Below are 23,788 nucleotides of genomic sequence, written 5' to 3' on the forward strand. Positions count from 1 at the left end.
GTTAGAAACACACTTTAATGTAGAGATACAAACGTTAGAAACACACTTTAATGTAGAGATACAAACGTTAGAAACACACTTTAATGTAGAGATACACACGTTACAAACACACTTTAATGTAGAGATACAAACGTTAGAAACACACTTTAATGTAGAGATACACACGTAGAAACACACTTTAATGTAGAGATACACACGTTAGAAACACACTTTAATGTAGAGATACACACGTTAGAAACACACTTTAATGTAGAGATACAAACGTTAGAAACACACTTTAATGTAGAGATACACACGTTAGAAACACACTTTAATGTAGAGATACACACGTTAGAAACACACTTTAATGTAGAGATACAAACGTTAGAAACACACTTTAATGTAGAGATACACACGTTAGAAACACACTTTAATGTAGAGATACACACGTTAGAAACACACTTTAATGTAGAGATACACACGTTAGAAACACACTTTAATGTAGAGATACACACGTTAGAAACACACGTTAATGTAGAGATACACACGTTAGAAACACACTTTAATGTAGAGATACAAACGTTAGAAACACACTTTAATGTAGAGATACAAACGTTAGAAACACACTTTAATGTAGAGATACACACGTTACAAACACACTTTAATGTAGAGATACAAACGTTAGAAACACACTTTAATGTAGAGATACACACGTTAGAAACACACTTTAATGTAGAGATACACACGTTAGAAACACACTTTAATGTAGAGATACACACGTTAGAAACACACTTTAATGTAGAGATACAAACGTTAGAAACACACTTTAATGTAGAGAAACAAACGTTAGAAACACACTTTAATGTAGAGATACACACGTTAGAAACACACTTTAATGTAGAGATACACACGTTAGAAACACACTTTAATGTAGAGATACAAACGTTAGAAACACACTTTAATGTAGAGATACAAACGTTAGAAACACACTTTAATGTAGAGATACAAACGTTAGAAACACACTTTAATGTAGAGATACAAACGTTAGAAACACACTTTAATGTAGAGATACACACGTTAGAAACACACTTTAATGTAGAGATACACACGTTAGAAACACACTTTAATGTAGAGATACACACGTTAGAAACACACTTTAATGTAGAGATACACACGTTAGAAACACACTTTAATGTAGAGATACACACGTTAGAAACACACTTTAATGTAGAGATACACACGTTAGAAACACACTTTAATGTAGAGATACAAACGTTAGAAACACACGTTAATGTAGAGATACACACGTTAGAAACACACTTTAATGTAGAGATACAAACGTTAGAAACACACTTTAATGTAGAGATACACACGTTAGAAACACACGTTAATGTAGAGATACACACGTTAGAAACACACTTTAATGTAGAGATACACACGTTAGAAACACATTGTAATGATACACACGTTAGAAACACACTTTAATGTAGAGATACACACGTTAGAAACACACTTTAATGTAGAGATACACACGTTAGAAACACATTGTAATGATACAAACGTTAGAAACACACGTTAATGTAGAGATACACACGTTAGAAACACACTTTAATGTAGAGATACACACGTTAGAAACACACTTTAATGTAGAGATACACACGTTAGAAACACACTTTAATGTAGAGATACACACGTTAGAAACACACGTTAATGTAGAGATACACACGTTAGAAACACACTTTAATGTAGAGATACAAACGTTAGAAACACACTTTAATGTAGAGATACACACGTTAGAAACACACTTTAATGTAGAGATACAAACGTTAGAAACACACTTTAATGTAGAGATACAAACGTTAGAAACACACTTTAATGTAGAGATACACACGTTAGAAACACACTTTAATGTAGAGATACACACGTTAGAAACACACTTTAATGTAGAGATACAAACGTTAGAAACACACTTTAATGTGGAGATACACACGTTAGAAACACACTTTAATGTAGAGATACACACGTTAGAAACACACTTTAATGTAGAGATACACACGTTAGAAACACACTTTAATGTAGAGATACACACGTTAGAAACACACTTTAATGTAGAGATACAAACGTTAGAAACACACTTTAATGTGGAGATACACACGTTAGAAACACACTTTAATGTAGAGATACACACGTTAGAAACACACTTTAATGTAGAGATACAAACGTTAGAAACACACTTTAATGTAGAGATACACACGTTAGAAACACACTTTAATGTAGAGATACAAACGTTAGAAACACACTTTAATGTAGAGATACAAACGTTAGAAACACACTTTAATGTAGAGATACAAACGTTAGAAACACACTTTAATGTAGAGATACACACGTTAGAAACACACTTTAATGTAGAGATACAAACGTTAGAAACACACTTTAATGTAGAGATACACACGTTAGAAACACACTTTAATGTAGAGATACACACGTTAGAAACACACGTTAATGTAGAGATACACACGTTAGAAACACACTTTAATGTAGAGATACAAACGTTAGAAACACACCTTTATGTATAGATACACACGTTAGAAACACATTGTAATGATACAAACGTTAGAAACACACGTTAATGTAGAGATACACACGTAGAAACACACTTTAATGTAGAGATACACACGTTAGAAACCACACTTTAATGTAGAGATACACACGTTAGAAACACACTTTAATGTAGAGATACACACGTTAGAAACCACACTTTAATGTTAGAGATACACACGTGAGAAACACACTTAATGTAGAGATACAAACGTTAGAAACACACTTTAATGTAGAGATACAAACGTTAGAAACACACTTTAATGTAGGAGATACACACGTTAGAAAACACACTTTAATGTAGAGATACAAACGTTAGAAACACACTTTAATGTAGAGATACACACGTTAGAAACACACTTTAATGTAGAGATACACACGTTTAGAAACACACTTTAATGTAGAGATACACACGTTAGAAACACACTTTAATGTAGAGATACACACGTTAGAAACACACTTTAAATGTAGAGATACACACGTTAGAAACACACTTTAATGTAGAGATACACACGTTAGAAACACACGTTAATGTAGAGATACACACGTTAGAAACACACTTTAATGTAGAGATACACACGTTAGAAACACATTGTAATGATACAAACGTTAGAAACACACTTTAATGTAGAGATACACACGTTAGAAACACACTTTAATGTAGAGATACACACGTTAGAAACACATTGTAATGATACAAACGTTAGAAACACACGTTAATGTAGAGATACACACGTTAGAAACACACTTTAATGTAGAGATACACACGTTAGAAACACACTTTAATGTAGAGATACACACGTTAGAAACACACTTTAATGTAGAGATACACACGTTAGAAACACACGTTAATGTAGAGATACACACGTTAGAAACACACTTTAATGTAGAGATACAAACGTTAGAAACACACTTTAATGTAGAGATACAAACGTTAGAAACACACTTTAATGTAGAGATACACACGTTACAAACACACTTTAATGTAGAGATACAAACGTTAGAAAACACACTGTAATGTAGAGATACACACGTTAGAAACACACTTTAATGTAGAAGATACACACGTTAGAAACCACTTAATGTAGAGATACACACGTTAGGAAACAACACTTTAATGTAGAGATACAAACTTTAGAAACAGCACTTTAATGTAGAGATACACAGTTAGAAAACACACTTTAATGTAGAGATACACACGTTATGAAACACACTTTAATGTAGAGATAAAAACGTTAGAAACACACTTTAATGTAGAGATACACAACGTTATGAAACACACTTTAATGTAGAGATACACACGTTAGAAACACACTTTAATGTAGAGATACACACGTTAGAAACAACACTTTAATGTAGAGATACACACGTTAGAACACACGTTAATGTAGAGATACACACGTTAGAAACACACTTTAATGTAGAGATACAAACGTTAGAAACACACTTTAATGTAGAGATACAAACAGTTAGAAACACACTTTAATGTAGAGATACACACGTTACAAACACACTTTAATGTAGAGATACAAACGTTAGAAACACACTTTAATGTAGAGATACACACGTTAGAAACACACTTTAATGTAGAGATACACACGTTAGAAACACACTTTAATGTAGAGATACACACGTTAGAAACACACTTTAATGTAGAGATACAAACGTTAGAAACACACTTTAATGTAGAGAAACAAACGTTAGAAACACACTTTAATGTAGAGATACACACGTTAGAAACACACTTTAATGTAGAGATACACACGTTAGAAACACACTTTAATGTAGAGATACAAACGTTAGAAACACACTTTAATGTAGAGATACAAACGTTAGAAACACACTTTAATGTAGAGATACAAACGTTAGAAACACACTTTAATGTAGAGATACAAACGTTAGAAACACACTTTAATGTAGAGATACACACGTTAGAAACACACTTTAATGTAGAGATACACACGTTAGAAACACACTTTAATGTAGAGATACACACGTTAGAAACACACTTTAATGTAGAGATACACACGTTAGAAACACACTTTAATGTAGAGATACACACGTTAGAAACACACTTTAATGTAGAGATACACACGTTAGAAACACACTTTAATGTAGAGATACAAACGTTAGAAACACACGTTAATGTAGAGATACACACGTTAGAAACACACTTTAATGTAGAGATACAAACGTTAGAAACACACTTTAATGTAGAGATACACACGTTAGAAACACACGTTAATGTAGAGATACACACGTTAGAAACACACTTTAATGTAGAGATACACACGTTAGAAACACATTGTAATGATACACACGTTAGAAACACACTTTAATGTAGAGATACACACGTTAGAAACACACTTTAATGTAGAGATACACACGTTAGAAACACATTGTAATGATACAAACGTTAGAAACACACGTTAATGTAGAGATACACACGTTAGAAACACACTTTAATGTAGAGATACACACGTTAGAAACACACTTTAATGTAGAGATACACACGTTAGAAACACACTTTAATGTAGAGATACACACGTTAGAAACACACGTTAATGTAGAGATACACACGTTAGAAACACACTTTAATGTAGAGATACAAACGTTAGAAACACACTTTAATGTAGAGATACACACGTTAGAAACACACTTTAATGTAGAGATACAAACGTTAGAAACACACTTTAATGTAGAGATACAAACGTTAGAAACACACTTTAATGTAGAGATACACACGTTAGAAACACACTTTAATGTAGAGATACACACGTTACAAACACACTTTAATGTAGAGATACACACGTTAGAAACACACTTTAATGTAGAGATACACACGTTAGAAACACACTTTAATGTAGAGATACACACGTTAGAAACACACTTTAATGTAGAGATACACACGTTAGAAACACACTTTAATGTAGAGATACAAACGTTAGAAACACACTTTAATGTGGAGATACACACGTTAGAAACACACTTTAATGTAGAGAAACAAACGTTAGAAACACACTTTAATGTAGAGATACACACGTTAGAAACACACTTTAATGTAGAGATACACACGTTAGAAACACACTTTAATGTAGAGATACACACGTTAGAAACACACTTTAATGTAGAGATACACACGTTAGAAACACACTTTAATGTAGAGATACAAACGTTAGAAACACACTTTAATGTGGAGATACACACGTTAGAAACACACTTTAATGTAGAGATACACACGTTAGAAACACACTTTAATGTAGAGATACAAACGTTAGAAACACACTTTAATGTAGAGATACACACGTTAGAAACACACTTTAATGTAGAGATACACACGTTAGAAACACACTTTAATGTAGAGATACACACGTTAGAAACACACTTTAATGTAGAGATACACACGTTAGAAACACACTTTAATGTAGAGATACACACGTTAGAAACACACTTTAATGTAGAGATACACACGTTAGAAACACACTTTAATGTAGAGATACACACGTTAGAAACACACTTTAATGTAGAGATACACACGTTAGAAACACACGTTAATGTAGAGATACACACGTTAGAAACACACTTTAATGTAGAGATACACACGTTAGAAACACACGTTAATGTAGAGATACACACGTTAGAAACACACTTTAATGTAGAGATACACACGTTAGAAACACATTGTAATGATACAAACGTTAGAAACACACTTTAATGTAGAGATACACACGTTAGAAACACACTTTAATGTAGAGATACACACGTTAGAAACACATTGTAATGATACAAATGTTAGAAACACACGTTAATGTAGAGATACACACGTTAGAAACACACTTTAATGTAGAGATACACACGTTAGAAACACACTTTAATGTAGAGATACACACGTTAGAAACACACGTTAATGTAGAGATACACACGTTAGAAACACACGTTAATGTAGAGATACACACGTTAGAAACACACTTTAATGTAGAGATACAAACGTTAGAAACACACTTTAATGTAGAGATACACACGTTAGAAACACACGTTAATGTAGAGATACACACGTTAGAAACACACTTTAATGTAGAGATACACACGTTAGAAACACACTTTAATGTAGAGATACACACGTTAGAAACACACTTTAATGTAGAGATACACACGTTAGAAACACACTTTAATGTAGAGATACACACGTTAGAAACACACTTTAATGTAGAGATACACACGTTAGAAACACACTTTAATGTAGAGATACACACGTTAGAAACACACTTTAATGTAGAGATACACACGTTAGAAACACACTTTAATGTAGAGATACACACGTTAGAAACACACTTTAATGTAGAGATACACACGTTACAAACACACTTTAATGTAGAGATACAAACGTTAGAAACACACTTTAATGTAGAGATACACACGTTAGAAACACACTTTAATGTAGAGATACAAACGTTAGAAACACACTTTAATGTAGAGATACACACGTTAGAAACACACTTTAATGTAGAGATACACACGTTAGAAACACACTTTAATGTAGAGATACAAACGTTAGAAACAGACGTGTTTTCCATGGTAACACTACGCTAAATCATCTGAACTGAGCACACATAACGAGGGTTTATGGTGGTCTCCTCCTCCTCCTCCTCCTCCTTCTCTCCTCCTCCTCTCCTCCTCCTCTTCCTCCTCCTCCTCCTCCTCCTCCTCCTCCAGCGTCTGCCGTCTGTTTACAGTCCAGTAGTAATGATGTGACGTTTAATTAGCCGGAGTTAAACGGGGCGCTGTGGTCTGGAGATTGGCATCGCTGAGCGGCCGGCCGCCGTCCTCGTCGGGCCACAGGGAGAGGAGGAAGAGGAGGAGGAGAAGAAGGAGGAAGAGATAGACAGCTGAACGAATGAAGGAGATAACATTCAGTCAGACAGGCAGCATGGGAGAGTGACTCAACCCGCTGACCTCGTAAACATGTTGCTTACTGAAGGCTGAGAAGTTTTATATTCAAGGCACAAGAGCTCACTGATAAATCATAATCTTCTTCTTCTTCTCCTCCTTCTTCTCCTCCTTCTCCTCCTCCTTCTCCTCCTCCTCCTTATCTTCTTCTTCTTCTTCTTCTTGTTCTTCTTCTTCTTCTTCTTTTTCTTCTTTATCTTCTTCTTCTCTTGTGTGCAGACACCTCAAAGCTCCAGAACCCGAGCAGGAAGCAGTCCGTCTCCAGAAGTCTGAAACATCTCTTCAACTCCTCCAACAAGTTTGTGAAAACACTGAAAAGGTTTGTGCCCAAACTCCATTTAAAGTCTTAAAGGTTCATCATGTGTCAGTTCAGACTCTAAAGGTTCATCATGTGTCAGCTCAGACTCTAAAGGTTCATCATGTGTCAGTTCAGACTCTAAAGGTTCATCATGTGTCAGCTCAGACTCTAAAGGTTCATCATGTGTCAGCTCAGACTCTAAAGGTTCATCATGTGTCAGCTCAGACTCTAAAGGTTCATCATGTGTCACCTCAGACTCTAAAGGTTCATCATGTGTCAGTTCAGACTCTAAAGGTTCATCATGTGTCAGTTCATACTCTAAAGGTTCATCATGTGTCAGCTCAGACTCTAAAGGTTCATCATGTGTCAGCTCAGACTCTAAAGGTTCATCATGTGTCAGCTCAGACTCTAAAGGTTCATCATGTGTCAGCTCAGACTCTAAAGGTTCATCATGTGTCAGCTCAGACTCTAAAGGTTGTATTGTCTTCAGGGGGATCTACCTGGCAGCTGTGTTCTACAATAAGGACAGTTTACTGGTGACGGCCGAGGACCAGATCCCCATCGTGGAGGTGGACGACTCCTACAGCAGCTCCCTCATGCAAGACTTCCTCTGGTTCACCAAGGTAACCGCCTACCGCCTCCATGTTTACCCAGCATGCAAAGCAGTGCGTGGACTCCTCCTTTACTTATAGACCAGGCTGTAGTCTAAAAGTCAACATTTATTATATAACATGTTTTTATCTAATGAAATATTCAGCTTCAGTCCATATTTGTTGGCGTTTAGCCTTTCAGAAACCAGTTTCACTGCGCTCAATAACTGTTTGTTCTGCTGCTCGCTGCACACAAAGAAAGGGATGCATTGACGAGTTATATTCATTAAATAAAGTTGATTTAATAAAACATCCTCATTTAATCATTGACTCAGATGAATGACTTTATTCAAATCAAAGATTTTGTTCAAGGATTTTACAGATTTATTTGAATGGTGATGATGTCATAAAATAAGACGACAGACATTCAAAGCTTCATTTATAAACCTCAATAGAAGCTTTGAATGTAGCTCTACTTATTATGTTTTATGCTGCAGAAATAATTTCCTCTTGTAGGACGATAAAGATGTGAAGTCAACCGAGAGCAGAAGTAGTGGATTCTCTCTTGAAAAGGACCGTTGATGGTCTCAGGGACTGAAGTTACTCTGATAAATAACAGAGGAAACGTTAATTGAAGCTGCTCGGTGATGTGTGCAGGTCACATAAAAACAAGTCAACTCTCTGAGTTCAGGACGTTCTAGATGTTGAGTGAGTCTGTGTTTCTACCTGTTCAATAACAACCTACAGCGTGTTAATCACACCTGTGATGGAGCTGTCAACGTGTTTCTGTCACTTCCTGTCAGTGTTGATCAGAGTGTCTCCTGTTGGCTGTTGGAGTAATCAGGATGATCACGCCACCCCGAACGCCACACTTATAAAAGCTTTACAAGGTTTAATGACTCTCTCTCTGTCTCTCTGTCTCTCTGTCTGTCTCTCTGTGTCTCTGTCTCTCTGTCTGTGTCTCTGCAGCTGTCCTGCATGTGGGAGGACGTCCGGTGGCTGAGACAGAGTATGTCGGTGTCCATGTCGTCGTCCTCCACCCTGCAGGCCCGCCACAAGATGCTCACCGCCGCCGGCCAGCTGCAGGTCAGCATCCAAACACCTACAGGACACGAACGTGACCTGACAGTGACGTCATGCATTGTTTAATTACATTCTATATTAGAGCTGTTATAGAACTTCATTATAGTTTCTATTTTAGGAGAACTCAGCTGACTTGTAACAATATTCACTTATATAGCTATATACAGTATATATCTATATAAATCCTTTTATTATTGTTATTAAAACCATCCTGTTCTAAAAGTGAGTGTTTCCCGGCTCGTCCTGCAGAACCTCCTGGGGACCCACAACCTGGGCCGGGTCCACTACGAGCCCATCAAGGATCGCCACGGCAACGTGCTGCTGGTGACCATCCGCGACACGGAGAGCCAGCACTCGCTGTTCAGCGGGAAGTGGATGCAGGTGACCAAACTGCAGAGCCAGAGGAAGTCGCTGTCCACGCCGGAGGAGCCGTACGCCCTCGACGTCCTCATCATCACCATACAGGTGAGGACGGGGACGTCACATCCACTCTCTTCACCTAAAAGATTATTATTATTATATTATTATTATTAGTAGCAATAGTATTTATTATTATCATTATTATTATTTATTATTATTATTAATTATTATTATTATTATTATTATTATTATTATTATTATTATTATACTGTCAGTTTTAGTGTCTATGGACAGTTTAATCCAGCATTAGGAAACATTGTTTTTATAAGACATTAGACGTTGTTCTGTTTAACAGTGTTTCGTGTCTCTAAATTATTGATTCTCAAATGTTTTAGACTCCTTAAAACCAAACGTCCTCAAACGTTTCTCATTTATGCAAATGTCCTCTTTTATTTAAATTAGGACTGTCAATTGATTAAAACATTATCGCATGATTGTCCATAGTTAATAGTGATTAATCTCACATGTTGTATCTGTTCTAAATGAACCTTAAAGGGAGATTAGTCCAGTATTTAATCCTCTTATCAACATGGGAGTGGATAAATATGCTGCTTTATGTAAATGTATGTATATATTTATTATTGTAAATCAATGAACAACACAAAACAATGACAGATATTGTCCAGAAACCCTCACAGGTACTGCATTTAGCATCATTCCTTCAGGTTTTCTAGTTTCATATGATATTAGTATCTTCACTAGCTTTAAAACTGAAGTTGAGTTAATGTGTTATTATCGCGTTATCGTCTCACTTATAAAAGACAACACAGAAACACAAAAACAACTGACAGTTCAACATTGGATTCAATAACTCCAGAGCGTTGTAAAATCCAAAAGTCAACATTTATTGATAAAAAGATAGATGGAATCATTTCTAACATGTTTTTATCTAATGAATTATTCTGCTTCAGTCCATATTTGTTGGCGTTTAGCCTTTCAAACACTACAGTTTCACTGAGGTAAAAACAAAAACAGTTTGAATGCACTGACGAGTTATATTCATTAAAGACAGTTGATTTAATAAAAAAACATTTATTTGGAGAAGCAACTAAAAAGAACATGTGATGCTTATAACAGGGTTTCCCACGGGGAGTAACAGGGGTTTTGTATTTGTTGGTAGAGGTGTGATCTTTCTGTTTATCCTCCTAACACACACACACCAGCCTTGATACCGAACATAAATGAGACGAGTCTGTAGTAAAGTTATCTCATTATCATTCAGCTTGTTTTCCCAGCAGACGGTATATTGACGGCCTGGAGCGTCTCACTTATAAAAGACAACACAGAAACACAAAAACAACTGACAGTTCAACGTTGGACTCAATAACTCCAGAGCGTTGTAAAATCAAAAGTCAACATTTATTGATAAAAAGATAGATGGAATCATTTCTAACATGTTTTTATCTAATGAATTATCCTGCTTCAGTCCATATCTGCCGGCGTTTAGCCTTTCAAACACTACAGTTTCACAGTTATCTCATTATCATTCAGCTTGTTCTCCCGGTAGACGGTATATTAACGGCCTGGAGCGTCTCACTTATTAAAGACAACACAGACGGACTGACGGTTCAACATCGGTTCTCATGTCGTGTAAACTCTGTGTCTCCGTCCTGCAGGACATCCTGGCGTACCAGCGGCGCAGCACCCACCGGCTGACCCCGGGACTCTACCTGGGCTACCTGAAGCTCAGCAGCTCCGTAGACCAGATCAGAGTCCTGGTGTCCCAGCGGACCCCCAACATGCTCTGTCACACCCGCGTACGAGACAACGCCAACGTCTCCAGGTAGGAAAACACACAAACACACACTCTGATGTTCTGTAAGAGACTATAAAACCATTTGAGTTTAATAATACATGAAGCAGCTCGAGGCTGAAGACGAGTCTGAGTGGGCAGGAAGGGAGTCGTGATGGAGAGATGAAGAGGAGGAGAGGAGGAGGGAACGTTCAGATGATTAGGAGCTGAGGGGAACACAAACTAAATGATGCTTTCGATCACACTCCAGGGAGGAGTGGGACTGGATCCAGACGCTGTCGGCTGCAGGTGACAAGAGCGAGGAGGCGGAGTCCAGTGAGGAAAGCCACGCCCCTTTACTGTACTACGAGCTGCAGACGTCCATCAAGTCTCTGCTGAAGCTCCTGAACCTACCTCTGCACCAGGTACACACACACACACACACACTGATATCAGGAACATGAATTATTAATTACAGCTCATTAAAACCTCAAGTTCATGTTGAACATGAGGACTCGTCTGTTAAAGTGCCTCATTTCCCTCTGAAGATGGGGGTTATGGAGGACAGAACCTGTCAAAATAAAAAATAAATGAATAAATGTTATTAAATTTAGCAAAAAATATTATTAAAAATAATTTAGCCATTAATCAATTGATAAAATGTTACTGTTTTAATATTGTTCTTTATTTATTTATCTTTGTATTATTTCTGTTTAATTTTCACTTTTATTTATTTATGTATTTACTTTTATGAAATTTTAAATTTATCTTTTTTATTTATTTATTTTTACATTTATTATTTGTTTAGTTTATATTTATTTTTAAATATATGTATTTATTTATGTATTTATTTATTTATTTCTGCATGATGTTGCCTTCTGATTTCATCCCTTATTTATTTCCCCAAACATGTAATTGTTGTCTGTGTGTGTGTGTGTGTGTGTGTGTGTGTGTGTGTGTGTGTGTGTGTGCGTGTGTGTGTGTGTGTGTGTGTGTGCGTGTGTTTGTGTGTGTGTGTGTGTACAGGCCCGTCACTTCCGCCTCTACAGCCATGAGGTGGTGGAGCTCGGTCACGGCGTCTCCTTCCTGCTGCTGCTGCCGGCGGCCGACGATGTTTGCTCCGCCCCCGGACAGTCCAACCCCTACACCACCCTGTCAGGGTTCCTCCACCTCCCTCTGCAGATGTTCGAGCTCGGTAACAACACACACACACACACACACACACACACACACACACACACACACACATGTCTAAATTAGTTGTTACTTGTTACTTTACAGATTACAGTTTTCCATCCTCTTCCTGCTAAACAAACTCTTTAAAACGCCTCCTTTTAGAGATACGAGGTTCTCACGGGACATGTGATGGTCGTATAGACCATGATGCATTGCTGCAGATTAAACTATAAAGGAGTTAAAATGCAGCTTCATGTAGCTCCATGCAGCTTCATGCAGCTCCATGCAGCTTCATGCAGCTTCATGCAGCTTCATGCAGCTTCATGCAGCTCCATGCAGCTCCATGCAGCTTCATGCAGCTTCATGCAGCTCCATGCAGCTTCATGCAGCTTCATGCAGCTTCATGCAGCTCCATGCAGCTTCATGCAGCTCCATGCAGCTTCATGCAGCTTCATGCAGCTCCATGCAGCTTCATGCAGCTCCGTGCAGCGCCCCACACACACACACACACACACACACACACACACACACACACATATAAACACACACACACACAAGAATATGTCAATAACACCCATACACACTGCACAATACTCTCTCTTTGTACACACACTGACCTCCTCACCAGCTGCTGCTCACCGAAGAAAACCCTCCAAACACGGGACCAGACCTCTGGCACGTTTTACCTAATTCAACCAAAAACAGTCCCAGATTATCATCCAGATTATCATCCAGATTATCATCCAGATTTTCACTGATTATCATCCAGATTATCATCCAAAAGATAAAACGTCACCAGACCAGCTCACCCTCTCTTCAACATATCTATCTCTCTGTTTCTTTAGTCCACTTCTGCACCTTCAAAGAGAAGTTCATCAATTTGTACTGCCGCCTGTCCTCCGTCCTGGACCTGGACGCCCTCATTACCCAGCAGGCACTGCGGGAAGCCATCGCTGACAGCGAGGTGGCCACGGCCAAACAGAGGCACCAGCTCATACTGGACTACATCCAGGTAAGAAACCAGCACTCAGGTGAATCCTTCATCAGCAGCTACGAGCCAAATACTGATTCAACACGAAGCCCATTCCAGGGAGAAATCAACCGTTTAGATTTTGATCATGAGGTTCAATAACTGTAGGGAGCTGCTGGTTGGGTGAGAGCTTTCAGTCACAGTGCATGGTCATCATCCTGTAGAGAACAGCTGATCCGTCTCCCAAGAGTTTTAAACAGAAGATCAAATACATTCTGGAGGATAATCTTCGGTGTCAGAGTCAAATGTAATGTTGGACCGCCGGTGTCATCCGTGTTCGTTCACTCTAGAGGAGGAGGAGCTCGTCTCCATGGATACCAACAACTTCTCTCTCCTCCATTTCCTCCTAAGAACCTTATTTAAGTCTTATTTTGATGCATAAAGATGAGTTAATTAGCAGGAATGTAGCACAGCGTGAAAGTGAAAGCAGCGCTCCGTCCCTAAAATCAAGAATAATAGTGATAAATAATTGTGATTATCACTTCTGCCATAATCGTGCAGCTCCATCATGAAGTCACCGACCTTCAGTCAGAGTCGTTAAATGTTCTTCTGCTGTGAAAGTAGAAGAAGACAGTTTAATAAATCTCATTTAAATATCATTTCATTTCATATCCAAGAAAAATGTCACAAGTATGAAAGGAACTCCGTCTGGAGGTTTCTCTGTGAAGAGCTCACCGCCGCCGTTAATGGAGGCCGACCACCAAACCACAGGGGTGGTGCGTGTGTGTGTGCGTGCATGCGTGCGTGCGTGCGTGCGTGCGTGCGTGCGTGCGTGCGTGAGTGTGTGTCTCGCTCTCTGTCTGCGATTTTAAAGCTTGGAAAATAGTGGCCCCCCCGACCACAGATTACTGGATAGAGAGGAGAAATAATACCAATCAGAGCACGTGGAGGTGTGTGTGTGTATGTGTGTGCGTGCGTGTGTGCGTGCGTGCGTGCGTGCGTGCGTGCGTGCGTGCGTGCGTGCGTGCGTGCGTGTCTGGAAGTCTATACTTGTGAGGACCCTCGTTGTCCTAGTGGGTTTACGAGCCCTGAACTCTGACGTTAACCTAAAACCACGTCTCAACCCTCAAACGTCCCTCTGAAGACGCTACCATCTGACAAAATGTCCTCATTTCAAAATATAAAATCTATATCTAATGGTGTGTGTATGGATGACGTGATGCCGTCCTCTGATTGGACAGCTTGTTTACACTCACCACATGTTGATGGAGGAAAGTTTCAGACGGACTTCTGTAGAAACGTTCTCACACATCTGGCTTCTCCTTCTTCTTCTTCTCCTTCTTCTTCTTCTTTGTCTTCTTCTTCTTCTTCTTCTTCTCCTTCTTCTTCTTCTTCTTCTTTGTCTTCTTCTTCTTCTTCTTCTTCTTTGTCTTCTTCTTCTTCTTCTTCTTCTTCTTCTCCTTCTTCTTCTCCTTCTTCTTCTTCTCCTTCTTCTTCTTCTTCTTCTTTGTCTTCTTATTCTTTTTCTTGTTCTTCTTCTTCTTCTTCTTCTCCTTCTCCTTCTTCTTCTTCTTCTTCTTCTCCTTCTCCTTCTTCTTCTTCTTCTTCTTCTTCTTTGTCTTCTTCTTCTTCTTCTCCTTCTTCTTCTTCTTCTTCTTTGTCTTCTTCTTCTTCTTCTTCTTCTTCTTCTCCTTCTTCTTCTCCTTCTTCTTTGTCTTCTTCTTCTTCTTCTTCTTCTTCTTCTTCTTCTTCTTCTTCTCCTTCTCCTTCTTCTTCTTCTTCTTCTCCTCCAAAGAGGAGGAGATATATAATATATATAATCACAGAGTGATATATATATAAAGAGATGATTTTATGTTGCATTAATCAGATTTCTACTTATTTATTTTGTTTTATTCATCAATTAATCAGTCTTTTATTTTGTTTCCTTTCATACAATAAGTGCAGTTAAAAGTGTATATACTGTATATAAGTATAAGTATGATATAAGTATATACATATATCTATATTATATCTATGGAAGTACATCAGATATGTCCTTCTGACAGATCCTCAGATGAAATCCTGTGTGATGTTAGAGACCAGAGTCAGAGTCGGTCCTTGATCTCCTCGCTGGCGTCATGTAGAGTGAATGCTGTTGGGAACATCTATAACACACACACACACACACACACACACACACACAGTAACACACACAGTAACACACACACACACACAGTAACACACACACCCGGTGATATTTGTGGGCGGTGACGTGGATCAGAGAGCTGCTGTAGCTGCAGGTCGTCCTTGGAGACGTCGCTGTGTCTCGGTGTTAATGGTGTTAATGATGTTAATGGTGTTAATGGTGTTAATGGTGTTAATGGTGTTAATGGTGTTAATGGTGTTAATGGTGTTAATGATGTTAATGGTGTTAATGATGTTAATGGTGTTAATGGTGTTAATGGTGTTAATGATGTTAATGGTGTTAATGATGTTAATGGTGGTAATGATGTTAATGGTGTTAATGGTGTTAATGATGTTAATGGTGTTAATGATGTTAATGGTGTTAATGGTGTTAATGATGTTAATGGTGTTAATGGTGTTAATGATATTAATGGTGTTAATGGATTTAATGGTGTTAATGGTGTTAATGATGTTAATGGTGTTAATGATGTTAATGGTGTTAATGGTGTTAATGATGTTAATGGTGTTAATGGTGTTAATGGTGTTAATGGTGTTAATGGTGTTAATGATGTTAATGGTGTTAATGGTGTTAATGGTGTTAATGGTGTTAATGGTGTTAATGGTGTTAATGATGTTAATGGTGTTAATGGTGTTAATGATGTTAATGGTGGTAATGATGTTAATGGTGTTAATGGTGTTAATGATGTTAATGGTGTTAATGATGTTAATGGTGTTAATGGTGTTAATGATGTTAATGGTGTTAATGGTGTTAATGATATTAATGGTGTTAATGGATTTAATGGTGTTAATGGTGTTAATGATATTAATGGTGTTAATGGATTTAATGGTGTTAATGGTGTTAATGATGTTAATGGTGTTAATGATGTTAATGGTGTTAATGGTGTTAATGATGTTAATGGTGTTAATGGTGTTAATGGTGTTAATGGTGTTAATGGTGTTAATGATGTTAATGGTGTTAATGGTGTTAATGGTGTTAATGATATTAATGGTGTTAATGGATTTAATGGTGTTAATGGTGTTAATGATGTTAATGGTGTTAATGATGTTAATGGTGTTAATGGTGTTAATGATGTTAATGGTGTTAATGGTGTTAATGATGTTAATGGTGTTAATGGTGTTAATGATGTTAATGGTGTTAATGGTGTTAATGGTGTTAATGATGTTAATGGTGTTAATGGTGTTAATGGTGTTAATGATGTTAATGGTGTTAATGGTGTTAATGGTGTTAATGGTGTTAATGGTGTCGGTGTGTTTGTTGTTGTCGTCTCACAGAGATGCAGAGCAGCGTTCAGCGTCTCTGTGGGACGACCAGGAATCTCCTCCGTGTTTTTCTCTCTCGCTCCGCCGGCGAAGCCTCGGCATTCTTTCCAGCCGAGTCATCGCCGCTGTCAGTCTCCCCGCTGTGTGTGTGTGTGTGTGTGTGTGTGTGTGTGTGTGTGTGTGTGTGTGTGTGTCCTGCTTTCTGTCAGACTGTCGGCTAATTGCTGTTTAACCTCGTGTCACGCTTCATTCTCTTCAAAAGCAAACACACATTTTCATCTCACTCACGTTTTACTCTCATTTCATATTTAATCCTCTGGAATAAATCACAAGTTACAGAACATGACTTCTTTTATCAGTAATAATAATACTAATGATAAACTTTATTCATACATAAGTGCTACTTGGGAAACACAAAATGAAAACAGCGTTAAATTACAATGAAATATTAAATATTAGAGTTGGACGCCGGTCTTTGCAGCCAGGCACGATGAAACAGGAACTATCTACTGAGTGCAGCGATGCCTCCTCTGCTGTCTACGACACACGGGTCATGGGTTATAAAAGAGGGCGGGGCTATAGTTTAGGGGCGGGACTATGAGTCTATATTGGCGTGTAAATGACCGTCGTCATGGCTGAGAAATTTGGATCAGATTTATTGCGAAAGTCGCTTTTTCGCCATCAAGCCGGGTCACCAGTGTTGCATGAAAACGTAAACGTTTCATAACTTTTCATCCTTAATGTCTTATGATGGTCCCGACCAAGTCATTCTGATTAAATCTGTAGGAGGAGTTCGTTAAAGTACACAACCTATAAAACGCAAAAAATGAGCGAAAATGGCACATTGAATTCAAAATGGCTGACTTCCTGTTGAGTTTTGAGCATACCTCCAAGAGGCTTTTTTGTGCGTCTCCACATGTTACATCTGTCTGCCAAATTTCATACATGTAAGTGAAACCTGAACGAGGGGCTTGATTTTTCCAACTTCCTCGCCAGCGAGACTTTTTGCAGCGCCCCAAACCAGAGACGTGTAAAATGACACGTTTCACCGCGTCTGATAAGTTTAACAACTTATCAACATCTTCGTCTTTGTTTCGTCCGACAGCAGCTGGACGAGATGCGTCGTGACCTCCGCTGGATCACCGACGCCCTGCAGTACGCTCGCTACAAGCAGCCTCGCGGCGGCGTGCCGATCACCTGCCTGGTGGACGCCGACGCTCCGGAGAGCGACTCCGGCCAGCAGAAGACCGACTCCACCTCCTCCAACATGGACTACCTGCCCACGCCGTCGCCCTCCCCAGAGCTCCGCAGGAGGAAAGCCATCAGCGGTGAGTCGCCCGCCGCCCAACGCCGTCTAGATAACGCTTAGATTCAAAACACGCTAATAACCTCGTCGTCTGTGTGCCGCCAGACTCTCTGCTCGGCTCCGACGAAGACGGCTCCTCGGAGGTGTTCCTGCCGACGGACAGCGACTACGACTCCAGCGACGCCTTGAGCCCCCGCGAGATGGACCTGCTCTACTCTCCGGCCCAGGATCTGTCCCAGCAGGCCTTGCACTCGCTGGGCGGCAGCGCCCCGGACGTGCTCCAGATCCACGAGCTCAGGTGAGAAGACGGTCTGTAAATGCATCATATAATCAGGACATACTCACTTTAAACCAGGTGATGCCTTCACTGCTCTGTTCTGAAATCAGTCTTTAGACAACTTCAGAAGTGCTAAATAGTTTATTTATTTTCTTGTAACCTTATTTTGAAAATACAGAATATTTGCATGTTAAATTGTAATTTGAGTTCTGCCTACGTTTGTAAAGATAAACGTCAGTTAACAGTAGGTGAGTACGGAGGACACAACCTGCCAAAATCTAAAATAAATTAATATATAATATAATGTCATTTAATGTAATTAAATGTAGCAAAAATATTATTAAAAATAAATGTAGCAATTAATTGCCACATGTTGAGTGACAGCCGCCTCATTTGCATAATGAGGCAGAAATATCAAAAGAAAAGAATACAGAAATAAATAAGTTGGGGAAATAAATAACAGGCGAAATGCAAAGGGAAAACCTTGCAATAATAAATACATAAATAAATAAATAATTGAACACACATTTAAAAATAAATGAATAAATATAAAATACATGCAAAAAATAAATAAATAAATTCAAAAATGAATACAAATATTTATTTTTATTATGAATAAATAAATAAGGGAAAACAGAGGAATGAATAAGTAAGGGAATTAAAACAAAGATAAATTAATTAATTAATTAAAACAGAAATATCAATTTACGTCACATTTTATCAATTAATTAATGGCTGCATTTATTTTTAATATTATTTTTGCTACATTTAATGACTTATTTATTTATTTGTTTTTGATCTTGGCGGCTTCCGTCCTCCGTAGGCGAGACGCCTCCTAAATCTCAGTAATAGTTTGGACTTGTGTGTGACGTGAGCTGATTGGTTGGTTAGATGATTGGTTTAGTTCCATCTCAGCATCGTAACGTTTCTACGTTAATAAAGTTCATAATTAATAAACTCTGCGTGCCGGTCATCACCAGTAGAAGTTTCTGAGTCAGTTCTTCGTCTCTTTGGAGTAAATAAACATCGTAAAGTGTCACATGGACGTCGTCCAGGTTGTAAATGTCTTCATCCCGTCTCTCAGGTACAGCATCTGCCCCCCCACAGACCTCTCCCTCCTCCCCCACTCTCCCTCTCTATCCAAAGACTTCCCTCTGTCCCCCGGCGGTCTGCATCGCTCTCCGTCCCTGTCCAGGACCCTCCCCACGTCCCCGTCCCTCCCCCTGTCCCCCATGTTCTCCAAAGACCTCCCCCTGTCCCTCCCCCTCTCCCCGGCGCTGTCCGACACCACCGAGACTCTGGAGGGCCTCTCGTTGTCCAAAGAGGGCGTGGTCGCTCCGCTGAGGGCCCTCGCCAACCCCCCCGCCAAACGCAAACTGTTGTCCCGTAGCCACCGGGGCCAGTACTTCAGCGGGCCGCAGCGCTGGCTCCGGGGCCACAGCGGGGAGAGCCACACGGGGTCTCTCTCTGAGGGCGTCTACACCAAGCAGCTGGACCCGGACCTGCCTCCGCCCGGGGACGCCACCTACGTCAGCCACGCCTCCTGCGTCCTGGAGAGCCGGAAGGGCCGACACCGGGAACCGCGGCCTCACGTCCGCAGGATATTCGTGGAACCCTGCAAAGAGTTGTCGCCGGGCCGGGAGAGGAGGCGCTGGGAGGAGGGCGAGGTTACGGAGGAGGTGACGGACGAGGTGACGGAGGAGGTGAGGGCCGCGGGGGTGTCGGTGGTCGTGGAGGGGGAGGAGCCGCGGGGAGTCGCCGCACAGGACGTCGACTCAGACGACCAAACCAACGCACAGGTCTCAGAGATCCTCAGCAGCACGCTGTAGAGGCGGACAGCAGGTCGGTTCACTTCACTTCACTTCACTTCACAAGTTTTTACATGTGTATAAAACATGCACAAAACGTGCACAAAACATGAAACATGCAAACAAAACATGCGTACAAAACGTACACAAACATGTGTATAAAATGTGCACAAAACCTGCACAAAACATGAAACATGCAAAAAAAGTGTACAAAATGTGAACAAAATATGCGTAAAAAACATGCGTACAAAACATGCGTACAAAACGTGTACAAAACGTGTACAAAGTATTTGTAAAAAAACCTGTACAAAACATGCGTACAAAACATGCGTACAAAACATGCGTACAAAACATGTGTACAAAACATTTGTACAAAACGTGTACAAAACATGCGTACAATACTTGCCTACAAAACGTATACAAATGTGTACAAAACATGCGTACAAAACATGCATAAAAAACATGCGTACAAAACATGCGTACAAAACATGCATAAAAAACATGCGTACAAAACATGCATACAAAACATGCGTACAAAACATGCGTACAAAACGTGTACAAAACACGTATACAAAACATTTGTACAAAACGTGTACAAAACATGCGTACAAAATATGCGTACAAAACGTGTACAAAACATTTGTACAAAATGTGTACAAAACATGCGTACAATACTTGCCTACAAAACGTATACAAATGTGTACAAAATATGCATACAAAACATGCGTACAAAACATGCATAAAAAACATGCGTACAAAACATGCGTACAAAACATGCATAAAAAACATGCGTACAAAACATGCGTACAAAACATGCGTACAAAACATGTGTACAAAACACGTATACAAAACATTTGTACAAAACGTGTACAAAACATGCGTACAAAATATGCGTACAAAACGTGTACAAAACATTTGTACAAAATGTGTACAAAACATGCGTACAATACTTGCCTACAAAACGTATACAAATGTGTACAAAATATGCGTACAAAACATGCGTACAAAACATTGTACAAAACATGCGTACAAAAGATGCATACAAACATGTGTTCAAAACATTTGTACAAAACAGGAACATGTACAAAGAGAGTGTTAAACACTCATTAACTTCAGGTGTTGCTGCTCAGTGGAGCTTTAAAACGGCCTCTAACCTGAACATCAATATCACCTCTCTATCTCTCTCTCTCTCTCTCTCTCTCTCTCTCTCTCTCTCTCTCTCTCTCTCTCTCTCTCTCTCTCTCTCTCGACCACAGTGACGATTGGCCGGGCCGGTTAATGACGAGCCCCCCCCCCACCCCGTCTTCACACCTCCGTAGATTGTAAACTAAACTAAAGTTGCTGGTTCAACTCCTCCAAGCCTCGGAGCCTCAGAGCCTCAGAGCCCATGGCATCGACTGTTACCAAGAAAATAACCAATGCAACGAGAAACCAAGAACTCCTTCTTCTCCTTCTTCTTCTTCTTCTTCTTCTTCTTCTTCTTCTTCTTCTTCTTCTTCTTCTTCTTCTCCTCCTCCGACCTGGAACTTTGCACACTTTGACTGTATGTCAACCAAAAACAGAAAAGGTGTTTTGATTGATTTGTTTCCCAGTCTAGTTAAATTCTCTCTGGATTAGATTAGTGGTGGCCCGTCCACAGAGCATGGATTCATGGAGTCATAGATTCATGGAGTCATGGATTCATGGATTCTCCTCTACTTGAAGTGAATGTACAGTTTAGTCTGTTAGTGTGTGTGTGTGGTTGAGCTGCTCCCGTTGGGTTTTAATGTGGTCAGTTTAAAGAGATTATAAATATATAAATATATATATATGAGCGGCCTCAGTCACTAAAAACACAGACCACTAGAAACCTTAAAGTATTTTTCTAGTACTCCAGTATTTTACTGCGGAGGTGTTGATGAACAGTCAGAGCTGTATTTTGTCAGCATGAAGTTGTTTGTAGCTGTCGTTAGTTTTTGGACTGAAGCTTTGTGTCCGGTTTGTGCCTCTTCCTGGTTCAGCATGATGATGTCAGGGGTCAGGGGTCAGGGGTCAGGGGGTTTATACGGAGGCTTTGAGAGGCAGTGAGAAAAAAACTAATTCTGCTGATCCATTTTATACATCTGATCTAAATTATTATCGTAAGAACAGATGAAAAAAGGTTTTACCAGGATGATAAGTGTTTGTTGTTGTAATACTCATTTCAGCCACAAGAGGCTGAAGTGCACCACTACCCCATGTTTTTTATATATTATATATATATATATATATATATATATATATACACACAAGATTTTTCTTGTAAATTTACCACTTTAATATCAGAGAATAATCAAGATTTTTCTTGTAAATTTGTGATTTTTTTCTCGTAAATGTACCACTTTAATATCAAATAATATTCAAGCTTTTTTTTCTCGTAAATTTTGGTTATTTTTTTTCTCGTAAATTTTCCACTTTAATTTCAGAGTTTTTCTCTGAATATTACCCCCTCACCGGCTCCATCATTTGTTTTTACCTGATATGTCGTGGTTATATATACAGTATGTACCTTGTGTTTAGAGTTAACGGAGAAATTAAAACTCATCTGGAAGAAAACATGAAACATGAACGTGTTCTTAAGTCAGAAACGATCAGACTTAATAAATGGATCATCATAGTTTCACCTCGCCGGCCTCTCAGGGCTGCTGTAGGTTTAGGTCGGGGGGGTCGGGGGTGGAGGGGAACAATGTGCACTTTGCCCCTCGGACTCTGACGGTGTTCGTGTCGTTGCTTTCTGTTCCCGTTCCTGTGGTGTTTCCTCGGAGGCTGCCGGTGTGTTTTTTATGTTTGACCTGACATGAAACTCTCCAGATGTTCGGTTATGATGCACGGTCTTTTAAAAGTGTGTTTCTAATGTTTGCACATAGCATTTATGGAATAAAAGCTAATTGAATATATTTGATGCAATTGGGCATTAACTGTGGCAGCTTCGATCGTTAATGACTGTAACAGGTGTTGATGATAAAGACGTATGAAGTATTCATTTACAGGTTGTGTTCTTGTTTGAATGTGTAGCACAGATACTGCAGTAAACAAGTACAACCACAGTATTCTAGTATTTATACCGACACTACCACGTCTGGACTGCAGGAATCCTTCGTTGGTACCGTGAGGTTACAGTTGGATATTAATATGTCGA

General features: G+C 39.2%; 1 protein-coding gene across 2 annotated transcripts in view; it reads left to right on the forward strand.

Annotated features, from left to right (window-relative positions):
- ankfn1 (ankyrin repeat and fibronectin type III domain containing 1) overlaps positions 1 to 22,794 on the forward strand; it is a 102,885-nt gene extending 80,091 nt beyond the window's left edge. For both annotated transcript variants that reach the window (XM_037754526.1, XM_037754527.1), the window contains exons 15-26: positions 7,744 to 7,843; positions 8,313 to 8,445; positions 9,382 to 9,498; positions 9,745 to 9,960; positions 11,532 to 11,698; positions 11,919 to 12,072; positions 12,674 to 12,842; positions 13,669 to 13,835; positions 18,346 to 18,568; positions 18,652 to 18,844; positions 19,908 to 20,665; positions 21,888 to 22,794. In XM_037754526.1, the coding sequence (XP_037610454.1) occupies positions 7,744 to 7,843; positions 8,313 to 8,445; positions 9,382 to 9,498; positions 9,745 to 9,960; positions 11,532 to 11,698; positions 11,919 to 12,072; positions 12,674 to 12,842; positions 13,669 to 13,835; positions 18,346 to 18,568; positions 18,652 to 18,844; positions 19,908 to 20,652 (2,384 nt within the window). In that variant the 3' untranslated portion in view covers positions 20,653 to 20,665; positions 21,888 to 22,794. The remainder of the gene's footprint in view (positions 1 to 7,743; positions 7,844 to 8,312; positions 8,446 to 9,381; positions 9,499 to 9,744; positions 9,961 to 11,531; positions 11,699 to 11,918; positions 12,073 to 12,673; positions 12,843 to 13,668; positions 13,836 to 18,345; positions 18,569 to 18,651; positions 18,845 to 19,907; positions 20,666 to 21,887) is intronic.
- Positions 22,795 to 23,788: the final 994 nt, after the last annotated feature.

This window comes from Sebastes umbrosus, chromosome 20, assembly GCF_015220745.1.
Source record: "Sebastes umbrosus isolate fSebUmb1 chromosome 20, fSebUmb1.pri, whole genome shotgun sequence".
In the NCBI taxonomy this organism is placed as follows: Eukaryota; Metazoa; Chordata; class Actinopteri; order Perciformes; family Sebastidae; genus Sebastes; species Sebastes umbrosus.